This window comes from Citrus sinensis, chromosome 8 (assembly GCF_022201045.2).
Source record: "Citrus sinensis cultivar Valencia sweet orange chromosome 8, DVS_A1.0, whole genome shotgun sequence".
Lineage (NCBI taxonomy): Eukaryota > Viridiplantae > Streptophyta > Magnoliopsida > Sapindales > Rutaceae > Citrus > Citrus sinensis.
The window spans coordinates 24,299,267-24,312,921 of record NC_068563.1 but is presented as its reverse complement, the minus strand read 5'-3'; the positions used below and the strand labels follow the sequence as shown (position 1 = coordinate 24,312,921).

Below are 13,655 nucleotides of genomic sequence, written 5' to 3'. Positions count from 1 at the left end.
TCAATTTTTCTTTTCTTAATTTCTTGCACTTGGAACACAAATCATCTAAGCGTTTTCTATGCATACACGTGTTTTACACGTTAGTTGACTTTGAATTGACCCCAAATCGCGAAACATTGGCCGCCAATCCTCTCTATATCTCTCTAATTACTAAATAAGTGAAATTATTATCGAAAATTTTAAGCAACAAACCAGCAATTTTAAATAAAAATAAAAAAATAAAAAATCGATAGGCAAATGTAAAGAATGACCTGGTTAATCTTTATCCACTGTGGTAGTTTTCGACAGGTTTACAAAATAACTGGAAGCCAAGTATTTCAATTAAAACTCATGGACAACGAAAAAATTTCATAAGACAAAGAAAGAACACGTTGCTTTTAACAATCTTTCGCAACCAGAGACATTGATAAGGTGGAATATATAATATTGGTGCATTAAATTACTAATAACCTTTTTATAACGGTATAACGACACAACAAAAGACCACCGCAAAGGTTATATTTTCCGATGTTTGTTTTACGATGGGACAATTCGTACTCTAGAAAATAATCAAAATCTAATAAAATTTATTTTACGCTGATAAATTATTCGTTATGCAATTTACCGTTATAGACAAGTAGACTTAATAGATTTAATATCTTTTTACGTATGTTCTTTGCTCAAAAAAGAAAATCTGATTCTATCTCCCTTAATTTTTTTTCTTTTTATTTTTTTCTAACATTTTCTCCTCCTCGACTTCACAGGTAAATATTTATGCTAACAAACTGTTATTTAAAAAAACAAAAACAGGTAAACAAATAAATAATTAGGTTGCTGTCTATCTTAGAAGGACAAATAACAAGAATGTCCAAAGTATTGTTTATACTTAAGCATAAATTTTATTTTATTTAACTTAAAAAAATTAGGGATAATAATTTGGTTACAATCTAACGAGAATTATAATTTTTTCCATAATTGTAGTCACTGTCCCGAAAGAGACGAAAGGCAGGCTGTTTCATGGAAATTCATGAACGCGTGAAAGCAAATCAAACCGTTTTAGGGTGCGTGGAAGTTAGGCATGCGATGTCCGCTCAAGTTTTGATAATTATAATTGACTTTGAGTCAAGAAATAGCCCCCTTTCTCTCTTATTTCTATGACTAGTTTAAATAAATTAGTCTTTTCAAGAGCTGTTGAATACAACTTTATCAATTCAAAGTTATGGATATAATGGAAAAGCGAATATTGCTTTCAACAAGCAGTCTTAACATATTTTTAATGTAGGCAATCTCACATAATCTGTTTAAGAGAACTCCACTGAAGAGTAGAGTAATGTTATGATTTCTGACAGTTAAGTTTTAATTTATGTGTGTTAGGAATCTATTATATATTGGATTTCATCACTATTAAAATTAATATTTTATTGCTCAATAGATGATTACTATACTAATTGGGACCAAATTACGAGTTTCTTCTTAATTGTTCATAGCCTCAACCTCTGTTTAAGCACATGTTTCTTGGTAATTTTTTTTATTTTAACATGCTTTCAACTTTTGATAACCAGTTAGGACAATTTAATAATACTGTAACTTTCAAAATAATTAAGGTTAGTTGTAAGACCCAGCAGACGTTACAATACTGATGCGCCCCATGCGAGACAACTTCCAGAAGAAAATTGATATTAAATTTGTTGAAAGTCAGGGATTATAGCCTCATTTTCTGTACATATATTTATTCTTTCCTAGTATAGCTTATTTTTCTAATTTCATATAGCTTCCTTATATAGCATAGTCAAACTAGCATATAACGTAAAGATTGCAACTTCTATGAAAAAAAAAATCATCTTCCCAATATTTTTTCTCAAAATTGTTTTACATTTCACATGAATATATTGCAACAATTCTGTTGTTCTTTTATGATTACCTTCTTGTTGACATGGGATATCTCTGTTTATCGTTTGATTAACTGCTATGAGGAAGGAGCAAAGATCTGGGAGATTGCGGCTGCCTTGCAATCTTCAAGTTATGATAATATGAACAGAGTAGAGAACGGGAAAATGGGAGACTCTTGGTTTTGGATTTTAGATGATATAATTGCCATTAGATTGATATCATGTGCGCCCTTGTGTAAATATGACCTAAGTTCATTTGAAGTGCTTATAAGCTGGAAGAAACATCATTGGTACCTTGGCGCATGGTGGTTTTATTCCATCTGACAATTTTCCCAGATGCATCAAACTTGAAAAACTGCGGTTTCGGATACAAGTTCATAGAAGAAATGTACATTCTGTTGATTGGCTCAAAAGAAAATCAATGGTCTGATTCTTCTCAAACTGTGTGTGCGTGCATATATATAATGCATTACGAGACTAAATACAAGCCGGTGGACACACATCTTTTGTTGTAAGAAATTCCGCTCATAGATCGTCTGCTGCGATAAACAAAAAATAATTCATCTTGTTTCGATAATTCAGACATTTCTCTTGCCTTAGTGCCTCTATCCGCCATAATCACCAAGTTCAGAAATCACATAAGCATTATTCTCTGCCCCAAAAAAAATTGTTAAGGAAGCTCATCATGCTTGCTGTACAGTATGCAAAACAGAAGATAAAGCAGAGGATTGCAGCAGCTATGGCACACGGTTAAGGGTTGATGACTTGGCTGTCCAGCTGGCACCTGGTGGTTATGTGATTACCAGTGCACGTGAAGATTTAGTTTGATTAGTTACAGTTAATAAATTGCTAAGTAGTAGTTAGTTATACAATTGAGCTGTTATCTTCAGCTGTGTACATAAACAACAATGTATTCACATTTTGAGTATTCGGAACAAATTGAAAGATGTTCTAGAATCCTCTTAGCTTCAGTTTTATTCTCTCAACTTTCTTCCATTTTCTCGTTTGCTAAACACTCAATAAAACAATTTTAACTAAAATGAATCTCAACAAAATTTTTTCGCATCTTAGATTTTCTATGTTTGGCACAACAAGCTATAGGCATCTTCCTAGGATCAATTGTTGAAAAATGTCCTTTGTGTCACTGAGCTAAACCATAACACATTCGTAGTTGTCATTTGCCAACTTCTCCTGGGAGACTTCCACCTCGGTTATGAGAGAAAATCCTCTCTGAAAAAGTTACACAAGACAGGTGCAGCATCGTGCTTCCGCATCAAGCTTTTTTTACCTTACGGTATGGGGGTCTTCGAAACAAACTGATTAGATCATCAAGGGGGAAACATAAGTTGAGTAGGCATCATTTGTGACATAGTTGTCTTTTTTTTATTATTATTTTTTTTGGGTGGGATTTCGCAGAATAAGATGTTGGCAACCTATAGATTGCTATTTTACCTTAAAAAAAGATCAAATAGATGATGCTGGAAAGTTCCAAGTCAAAACAAGAAAAAGGGAAAAAGAAATTTCAATGGAGGTTCAAAGCAATAGATATTCTCTTTTGCAGGGGATCGAGTAAGTCACCTATCTAATACATTTTTTTAGTTATGATTGAAACATTGAGATAATAATTGAGATTTCTAACATTATTCTAATACATCAATATTGACAAATTAAAAAATAAAAGGGGTTAATAGTGTATGGGTAAAATATGATTATAATAAATCTAATTTTGGGGGTCTAAATGACATAAAGGAAAACAAAAAAAGTAGAGAAATTGAAAGAAATAAATGCTATTTCCCAAATGTTTAAAAAGACGTTAAAGCAAAGATCAATCTCGAGTGTCAATCCGAAACTGTTCACCTCATCTTGTTTGGCTGTTCAACTCTTTCACTCTCTCTCGGCTATCTCATCAAACACTTTATTTACAAAAGAGAGAGAGCTCACAGAAAAGCCATGGGGCTTGTGCTCGGGGCAGAGCCCAAAAGGACTATGAAAAATGTCGCAGAACGGAAAATTGATGCCTAATCTGGACCAGCAGAGCACAAAACTCCTAAGCCTGACAGTTCTTCAGCGAATCGATCCATTCATTGAGGAGATCCTCATCACGGCCGCTCATGTCACCTTCTACGAGTTCAACATCGATCTCAGCCAATGGAGTCGTAAGGATGTTGAAGGCTCTCTCTTCGTCGTCAAAAGGTCAATAAAATTAGATTCTTTTCTCTCTTATGCTTTCCATTTTTTCATTTGATATTCGGTGTTTTGGAGATTGTATTACATATGAAGTTGGTGAAATTATTATTTTTTCAATTTTCAGGAACACACAGCCTCGATTTCAGTTTGTTGTAATGAATCGACGTAATACAGGTTGGTTTGTCGTTGTTTCTATTTCAGTTTTGATTATTTGTACGTGAACTAGTTTTAATTTCAGTGATGAATCATTTTGTCACAGTACTAGCTAATAATTGAGGTTTTAGAACGAAGAATATAATGTACCTAACCGAAAATATTTATATGCCAATAATATAGAGGCTAGAGTATTTGCAATGTTGTTGTCTAGCGTTAAATATTGGCCGTTTTATGACAATCAGGAGAGGGGGTTGGTACAATTATTTAGATACCGTGTGTCGATCTTGTTTACAACTAGTGTTATATTTCATATCTTGTTGTGCTTATCAGTTGTTGCTAAGTTTCAGTTATGTTTTCTAACCTTCATGTCTTTTTGTATATGTTTTTGCACTGATAAGCTTCAATATCTTGTATATGTGCAGATAATTTAGTGGAAAATCTTTTGGGAGATTTTGAGTTTGAAGTTCAGGTTCCGTATTTGTTATATCGAAATGCATCCCAAGAAGTAAATGGGATTTGGTTCTACAATGCTCGTGAATGTGAAGAGGTAGCAAATCTTTTTAGCAGGTATTGTTGTTTTACTGGTTTTACTACTGTAGTAGTTTAAGTGTATATTATTATGTTTTACATGTTAATAATTGACACATAGAGAATAGTTTAGAATCTTAACCAAACTTGGAAATGTGTTTCAAATAATAGAGTATGGTTATTACATGTTGCTTCTGCTGAGGCCTCATGAACATGGTTTTAGTTATTGTTTTCGTGAATTGTATATTGGAATTATTATTCTTGGGATCTGGCTTGTACAGATTCCTTTTTTGCCTTGTCTGGCATCTTTGAAGTTTGGTTAATAAAACTTGTTTAATGCTATTATATTCTCCTCCTTGCATGCTTTTTATTTCGAGATGTGGAATGCCAAGTGCAAAGGAGTTATTTTTGTATAGAAACTGACTATTTTATACCAGAGTCGTTCTGTGCCCCTTAAGATTGGAAAAAAGAACAGGTTGCATTTCCTTTATGTTTAGGAGATAGGAGAACAAAACAACCTGGGGAGCTGGTGATGAAGCCTTCAATTTTTTTTCATCATTTTCATCATGCAAGTGTGGACTGTAGATTCTATAGGTGATATCTGGAGTCCTCGGTGTTCTCATATTCGGTTTTTATGGTTTCATTGCTCTTCAGATTCGTCTGAAAATGTGCATCTCACAAAGGCATGATTTTTTTATTTGTTGACTTGCATGTGGTAAAAGTCAAATTTCTTGCCGTAAAAATTGGAATGCAAGAAGATTCTTTTAGGTTCTATATTTGTAAATTTTTCAATTTGGTATGGACTATAGGTTGTACAGTCAATGAGAATTTAAATTGGTTTTTTAGGAGTGGGGGCTGAGGCGGTGTGGGAAGAAATCTTTATATTGTATTAGTCTATGGGAGCAACAAGTTCAGAAGTATGGTTAGAATGTGGAATTTCGTTGAGAAATGTAAAGAAGCAATAGGAGGTATTACTCGCTCGTACGTTGAATATGCCGACTAGATCAGAATCATTGGTTGATTGGAATGGCACCCATGTGATAAATAAGGAGTTTTAAGAAGCATGCCATTTGCACTAATTAATACTGTCAGACATGTGATTCCATGAACATGATGATGATCATCAGTTACATTTAGTTAGTGATGGTGGTTTTCACGTGTTTTAACAAACATGGTAGTAGCAATTTATGAATATTCATTACAAAGTGGCTTGTGTTTGGAAAGCAAACAATATGACTATTTTGAGTGGCTTGCGTGTCTACATAAGTTTTTGCTCTGGCTGCTAAGTTATTGAAGTTTGACCACACAATTCTTATCCATTTTGTCATTTTTGTTTGGAGGGATTTGATGATTTTCAGTGGGACAGTAAGGTATAGAGAGTAGTTATCCAAGATATTTATGTCCTGTAGATGATTGTAAATTAGTCTTTGAATACATTCACATCGCCTTTGATTTGTTCTTGTTGCATGCAAAAGCTGTTTGAAAGGCTTTTAATTGAGTGTCTTTATAATTTTTTTTACCTCTATCTATCTGCTTCAAATTTGATACAAAGTTGGCTTCTCACTATTGATGTTTCTTGTGTAAGTAAAGTGATTGCATTTGCACTTTCGTAGTTGCACCAACATTTTACGATTTGGGAATTTAAATGATGAATTCTTAATAATTCACTTGGTGTTAAGCTTTTCAATTGTTTTACGGCTAGAAAATATTGAGATTGAGAAGAAAAACATCTCCTGATATGGCTGTTGTACATTTTTTTTTTTTTAAACTTTCATTCTTTTTTTAACTATTTTATAATTTGCTAAAGAGTTGTTTGAGAATCTCTACAGGGATAATGGTATTTTCAGTTTTACAGAACTTGATAGTAAATGATCATGTACAACTTCTTTTATTTATTTTTTATATTTGACATTCACTATTTGACCTAATCGATATCTTGGTCCAATTATCTTCTAACACTGCTTGAAATGGAAGAGTTCTCCTTGGATTACATTGATTCATTGAATAGGAAAGATCTAAACGAGAACTTTTTAAACAAAAACTATTAATTAATGGCTTTCTTTACCAGGCTGTGATCATTTTCGTGGCTTAATATGTAAAATGTAACTAACATAGGTACAAGGAGGGCTACAGGAACTAGATGGTTGACCATGCTATTCACCGAGTCATTGATTGAAGGTGCAGTAGATACTTAATCTTAATTAATGTTGAATTTACTTGTGAATGTTCTTTTGCTAGACTTAATTGTGTTTTTACCAGGATATTGAAGGCTAAAATAGGAGTATATGGGGTGTTGCTAGCTATTGCTTTTTAAAGTCTGTATTATCATGAGTTGTCTTTTCTAATTAGTTCTTGATTTGACACTAAATAAGTCTATCACTAGTTAATTAATAAAATGAGATATAATAATAATATAGTCTGTATTTTTTTCTCTATCCCAATAATAATATAGTCTTTATATGATAGTTGTGTAGACGTGGGCAATGAAGAAAGGTTAGAAAAGTTGCCTAATGGTGGTTGAAAGGGGGGAAAAATGTGGCTGCTCGGTCGATTTGCACATTGTCATCATTGGAGAATATAAGTTGAGTAGGCACTATTTATTGACAACTCATTGATTTTTTTTTTGGGGGCCCCCGGGGAGGGGGGGGTGATAAGATGTTGACAACCCATAGATTGCTATTTTAGCTTTAAAAAAGATCAAATAGATGATGCTGGAAAGTTCCAAGTCAAAACAAGAAAGAGGGAAAAGAAATTTCAACGGAGGTTCAAAGCAATAGATATTCTCTTGGCAGGAGATCTAGTAAGTCACCTATCTGGAAAAATGCCCCAAGTCTCCTTCTTCCTTCAAGATTGTAAGGTTTGGTTGCAGCTCCTGGTTTCTGACTCGAGTTTTCCTAATTTGGGTTGGAAGGTATCTGGATTAATCCTCCTAACATATCTCCTGATGCAACATAGTTGTAAAACAGTTGTGTTCTCTTCCATTTAGAATGGCTGTGTCATACTCTTATTGGTGCCTAGTATTGTTGAGTTCATAAGAGTGATTTTTACTATTGTATAGTTGCTAGCAGTTGAGGCAAACTAATTCTTGTTACAAGCATGTTTATGGGAGGAACCTGGATGTGATGCTATCTTTACACATACATAAATTACAACTGCCATTTATCAATTTTTAATTTTTCTATTGTAAAATTGTTATTAACATTATTTATTTGGCTTCCAAATGCAGGATTCTGAATGCATATTCCAAGGTGCCTCAAAAGTCGAAAGTTGCCACATCTAAAAGGTAATGGTAGCTCAATTTATATTTCACAAGTTGTATATTATTTTTAGCCCCCGAGAAAGTATTATGCTCTTTATCATATATTTTATTTGCACAAATTTTTTATTTGTAGCCTCTCATCTGTTTAAGTAAGAAGTCTGCCATCTTGCATTGCTATTACCAGTTTTGATATGTAGTAGCAAACAATTTTTCTTCTTTTTAGTTGTATAAGGGTCTTGATTTTATAGCTAATTTATGTATGACTAAAAAAAAAGTCTTCGAGCATGTCATGTAGTTCAAAAGGCACTGATATAGTGTTTGTGGACAGCATCACATTCTTAGTTATGGTAGTGCTTGAACCATAAATATGCCCAAGTTACTCTTTCCTTGCACTTGAAAGAGTGTTTTGTTTGGGGATTTGTGTTTGGTTGCTGGTAGTCCTGTTTGAATATCCAAGTAAATAGACAATAGATACCATGCAAGCTCGCCTTACTCGTAGGCACAGTGCATGCTGAACAAGAGGCAATTTCTATGGATCCTAAAGAGGTAATAAATTCAGAAGTACACACACACTAACAAACACCACCTCCAAATTGCAAAATATTTTAACCCTTCACCTTCTCACTTCCTATAGAATAGCATCATACCAGGCCCTTGCCCTTCTTTTTCCTCTGCACTTAACGGGAGAATAGCTTTCTCTACTCTAGCAAAATCTCGAAGAACAGCACAATGATGAGCAATTTCGAATAAGAGGAGTTAGAGAAGAGAGAGAAAAAATTCTTTGCATTGCACTCGAGGATTCAGCTTTGATTTCATTTTATTTTTGTGTTTAGCTAAGGTGAAATCACCTTCCATAAGGGTCCACTCATCATTTTCCCTAACCTCTTATATCATCTAATTATTACTTAAATTGGTCAACAAGTTCCTTTTATGTTAAACTGCAGTGAGTTTGAGGAACTGGAAGCTGTTCCAACTATGGCAGTTATGGATGGTCCTCTAGAGTCAACTCCCTCAAATGCTGCTGATGTTCCTGAAGATCCTGCTTTTGTGAACTTCTTCAGTGTATGTTTTCTTTGAAATAATATGTTTCTACATAAGTATGCAACATTACCACAAAAATGCAGCTAGTCATATACTATTTTCATATGTTATCACTTCATTTTTGTATGAGGTTCAACTTCTATGATGTCCTTTTATATGACATCTGTCCTTATCATTGCAGACAGCTTTGACTGTGGGGAATACTTCTAATGCAGCAATCTCTGCACAACCTTACCAGTCCAATACAACTATTTCTTTACCTTCTCATCCCGCCAGTGTTGCTTCTCCTATCGTGCCAACTTTGCAAATACCATCTCCACCTCTATCAGCACCTACCCCTAATCTTGTAAAGCCTTCCTTATTCTTTGTTCCTCCTCCATCCTCCTATGCACGGATGATGCAGCTTGTCTCTTCATCTACACCAACAGCTCCGCCACTTAATCCTCCCCCGAGTCTGCAACGCCCATATGGTGCCCCAGTGCTTCAACCTTTTCCACCACCAACCCCTCCACCATCTCTTACTCCTGCTCTTACTTCAGACAGCGGACCATTTATCAGCAAGGAGAAAGTCCGAGAGACACTTCTGGTGCTTGTTCAGGTTAGGATTTGTGGTTATGCAAATGCTCAAAGCTATAATTGCATCTGACATGTTCATGTTTACTGTTATTAAGATTAGGGGAACTTTATCGTGCAGCTGGTATAATCTTCTTAATTGCATATTGACAGCAGACTTAAAGCTAGCATATTTGTATTTTCAGAAATACTCTTTGGATTTCTTATGTACAAAAATACATTCATGGCACGCATTTTATCAACTATTTTAAGTGACTCTGAATTACTGTTTACTTTTTGATGATATCTAAATTGACATGTAAATAAATTTATGATATCTAAATTGACATGTGGATTGAACTATTTTTCACTTATCACAGTCTTCAAAATCATGAACCCCGCACCACTTTGCCATGCTTAGAGTGCAAACACTAATGCGAAACACTTATTTTTTTTTATGCATTTTCAATTATTATTTTTTTCCTTGTATATCTGACCAGCTTTTATATGTAATAGGACAATCAATTCATAGACATGGTCTATCGAGCACTGCTGAATGCACACCATTCATGACCAGCTGAAAGTGATACCAATATGTAGCTGCTAGATTTTGTCTACCGTGTAGCTTTCTGCAAGTGTAATAAAACCCAGTTTGTATAGTGTTTCAACTCAAATCAGTATTTTTTATGGAAAAATTATTGGTATATAATTATTCTTGTTTCTTTTTGTTAGGGATGATGAAAAACACTTGCAGGATTTAAATGTCATTTTTGGGTTTGAGCTTATTATAAGTTACAGGCTTCGAAAGTGTGTTCATTTATACCCACAATTTAGTTATGCTGGTTAAACAAAGTGAGCTGGGATTGTTTTTGGATTCATGACATGAATAAAATAGGATTATTTTGGGCACGGCTTGGTGTGTTAGGTGTGTTTATTGTGAGGAAGAGGGCAAAAAGGAAAAAAAAAAATTGCTACCTAAATCCCCACTAGCATATAACAAGAGTTGCAAATCTGATAGTTATTCCAAGTCCTAGTTATCCTCCATAAGTTGAGCTACCCATCACTCTCACCCTGGACTACAATTTTTTTTATTTTAAGTTTGTCCCAGTTTACTTAAAGTGTAGTCTCGTCGCCTGCATTTCACTTTCATCTGGACCTGAAATCTCAACCGTCAAGTTTAATAGAGAACTTACACACACTCCAGAGCCTAGAGGGCGTAAGTTAATCTTCATTCAGATCGTGTAAAAGAGAGACCTTTTGCCTGTTATGATGTGTAGAAGTAGAGCCCCAAATCTGTTAGTTTTGGCCGCCATCTAAAGAAATTCCTACTGCGAATGATTAAAAATTTCATTAACTGTATATATACAACCAAATAGTAGCAATGAAATTACTAAGTTGTTCTTGGACAATTTGCATCAAATACTTTTATTGAGTTGCTATTCCATGCATGCAAAAGAAAATTCTTTAAAAATTACATATAAGTTGTAAAGTAAATGAAATTACATCCATCCACCATAGAATCTTCTAGGAATAAGATTATCTACTACAAAATAGTAGCAAGAGATCATACATACTTCAACAAGGTAAAACCATCTTCGTCGCCAATAGGGGTTTATGTACAAAACTCCAATAATTCCTAATATCACAATTCCATAAGATATTGTAAAAGTGATTAGGAAACTGTCCATGTCAATTAAACTATCACCTTCTTCATTATCAGTGTAAGCTTCTGGTGTCACTGCTGATAATCCACTATCATTGCAACTTTTAGACAGTGGCCATCCACAAAGAAAAGGATTCCCCTCATAGCTATCTTCCTCAAAAGTTGAAAATTGTGCAACTCTATCTGGAATTTTGCCTGATAAGTTATTGTATGCTACTGTGAACACCGCCAATGTATTTAGCACAGTGAGCTGAGATGGGATTTTCCCATGCAGTAGGTTGTAGGAGAGGTCCAAGCTTTTGATTTGCTTCAGGTTTGAAAATGTTGTCGGGATTGTGCCCGTCAAATTGTTATGAGATAGATTTAGCGCACGAATCCTTGTAAGATATCCAATTTGAGTAGGAATCTCACCTGTCAGTTTGTTACAAGAAAGATCAATCCCAGACTTACTCGTCAAAATTCTTCCTTGATAATAGTAGGACATATTCTTTGTTGTGAACTGTACAGTTTCTTCCTTTCCCATCGGAAGTCCACTTGTATTTTTCGCACATGGACTTGCATAGCCAGACCCTCGACCACACGAACTAGAAGTTGGAGCTACTGCCTCATGATGACCTTCACTGAGTGAAGTGTTAACCAAGCAAGGAGGAATATGACCAGATAGATTATTATGAGAAAGATCAATCAACCGCACTTCCTTCAACTGGCATAATTGAACTGGTATTTCGCCTTCAATATAATTATTAGCCAAAAGAAGGTAGCTTAACTGAGGTAGTCTGCCAATCTGATTTGGAATACTTCCGTGTAAGCTGTTACAACTAAGATCTAATGTCACCAAATGAGGGCTGTCATGGATTATACTCTCCAGCCGTCCTTCTATCTTGTTTTTCGACAAATGAAGTTGCTCGATAGATGCTGGACTAAAACAAGATGGTAAAGTTCTAAAAATACTATTGTTTGAAAGGTCTAAAATCTTCAGAGAATTAAGCTGACAAAACTCGATTGGAATTGGCCCTTCAAGATTGTTATTGGGCATTATAATATCTTCCAAAGCTGACAAATTACCCAACCATCTTGGAATCTCACCAGTGAGATGATTATCACTCAGATATAATCCTTCTAACAAATAGCACTTAGATAAGCTTTCTAGGATCTCTCCAGTGAATTTATTACCATCCAACTGCAACGTCATCAAATTTGTCAAGTTAAATTTTTCAGAGAATATATGACCTTGCAAACTGTTGTTTGACAATGCAAGAATTTCCAATGAGAAGCACCTCGCGGCCATGCGCTCAGGGATTTCACCAGTCAACTGATTGTAGGATATGTCCACCCTTTCCAACATTTTCATATCAGCAAATGAAGAGGGAATGCTACCGTTGAAAGCATTTCTAGATAAGTTTAAATCCATTAAGCCTGGCAGATATGTTCCGATTTCCACCGGAATATGGCCTCGAAAGAAATTGTTGGAGACATCCAATGTTGCCAATTTCTGGTGGGAATGAATTGGCATCCAAAATGATCCAAAAAGAGAGTTATCGGCAAGAAGAAGCCTCTCTAAGTTCGCATTGTTTTCTACCAGCCAATTTGGAAATTTTCCACTCAAGTTAAGGTGTGAGAGATCAGCATTCTTCAAGTCATGCTGATGGTACAAGAATTTGGGAAATGTGCCACCATCTATGTAACCAGACAGTGAGATAAAAGTCAGTTGGAATTTTGGGGTCAAAGAATTATAATGTGACTCAGTTTCTGCGCATATTTCACTATCGAAAGTCTTGCGTTTTGAGAGATTGAAAAGTGGTTCAAGTGAAATAGGGCTTTGGAAGAAGTGATTATTTGAAAGTATGAGCTCTTCGATAGATGTTAGATGCATGAGGGGAGATGAGGAGATATTTTGAGTTAGTTGATTGTCAGAGACATCTAATACTCGAAGGGAAGTCAAATTTGCCAAGCACAAAGGCAAGCTACCTCTTAAATCATTGTTATCAATGTGTAACTCTCTCATAAGCACCAACTCACAAAGGCCTGGGGAGATGTTTCCAGTAAGTTCATTAGAAGAGGCATACAACACTTGAAGGGATGTCATGTTTGCCAAGCACCATGGCAAGCTACCTCTCAAATCATAACCGCCGATGTATAACTCTTGCAGATGCACTAACTGACGAAGTCCTGAAAAATATATAATTCATCCTTCAGTACACATAGATAAATAATTGCATAAAATCTTTAAAGTACATATTAAAAATTAAGTTTGAGTACTGATAATTGAACGGTAGAATCTGACGTAATGGCAACAAAACAACTGTAAAATTATACGGCGTTATAGTGTTAAGTAAAAAATTAGCATTATTTTTCAATCAACACTACAACAACACACTATTTTACAGTAGTTTTTGTCATT

At 34.9% G+C, this 13,655-nt stretch overlaps 2 protein-coding genes across 12 annotated transcripts in view; one reads left to right on the top strand and one right to left on the bottom strand.

Annotated features, from left to right (window-relative positions):
• The window catches only part of LOC102613465 (receptor-like protein 15), a 180,916-nt gene that overhangs the window by 118,407 nt on the left and 48,854 nt on the right, over window positions 1-13,655 (bottom strand). Inside the window, exon 11 of one of the 7 annotated variants that reach the window (XM_052432142.1) lies at window positions 11,038-12,484. The exons of 5 other annotated variants lie outside the window; for them this stretch is intronic. In XM_052432142.1, the coding sequence (XP_052288102.1) occupies window positions 11,091-12,484 (1,394 nt within the window). In that variant the 3' untranslated portion in view covers window positions 11,038-11,090. Of the gene's footprint in view, window positions 1-11,037; window positions 12,485-13,655 lie in introns of those variants that run through there. One more of the 7 variants, XM_052432143.1, reaches the window with a different exon arrangement.
• Window positions 3,643-13,655, top strand: part of LOC102614642 (mRNA-decapping enzyme-like protein) — a 31,179-nt gene continuing 21,166 nt past the window's right edge. The window contains exons 1-7 of one of the 5 annotated variants that reach the window (XM_052432151.1): window positions 3,681-4,061; window positions 4,180-4,229; window positions 4,634-4,778; window positions 7,966-8,022; window positions 8,943-9,060; window positions 9,221-9,637; window positions 10,108-10,317. In XM_052432151.1, coding sequence (XP_052288111.1) covers window positions 3,862-4,061; window positions 4,180-4,229; window positions 4,634-4,778; window positions 7,966-8,022; window positions 8,943-9,060; window positions 9,221-9,637; window positions 10,108-10,164 — 1,044 coding nt within the window. In that variant the 5' untranslated portion in view covers window positions 3,681-3,861 and the 3' untranslated portion in view covers window positions 10,165-10,317. Of the gene's footprint in view, window positions 4,062-4,179; window positions 4,230-4,633; window positions 4,779-7,965; window positions 8,023-8,942; window positions 9,061-9,220; window positions 9,638-10,107; window positions 10,318-13,655 lie in introns of those variants that run through there. The other 4 variants (XM_052432148.1, XM_052432149.1, XM_052432150.1 and 1 more) reach the window with 4 other exon arrangements.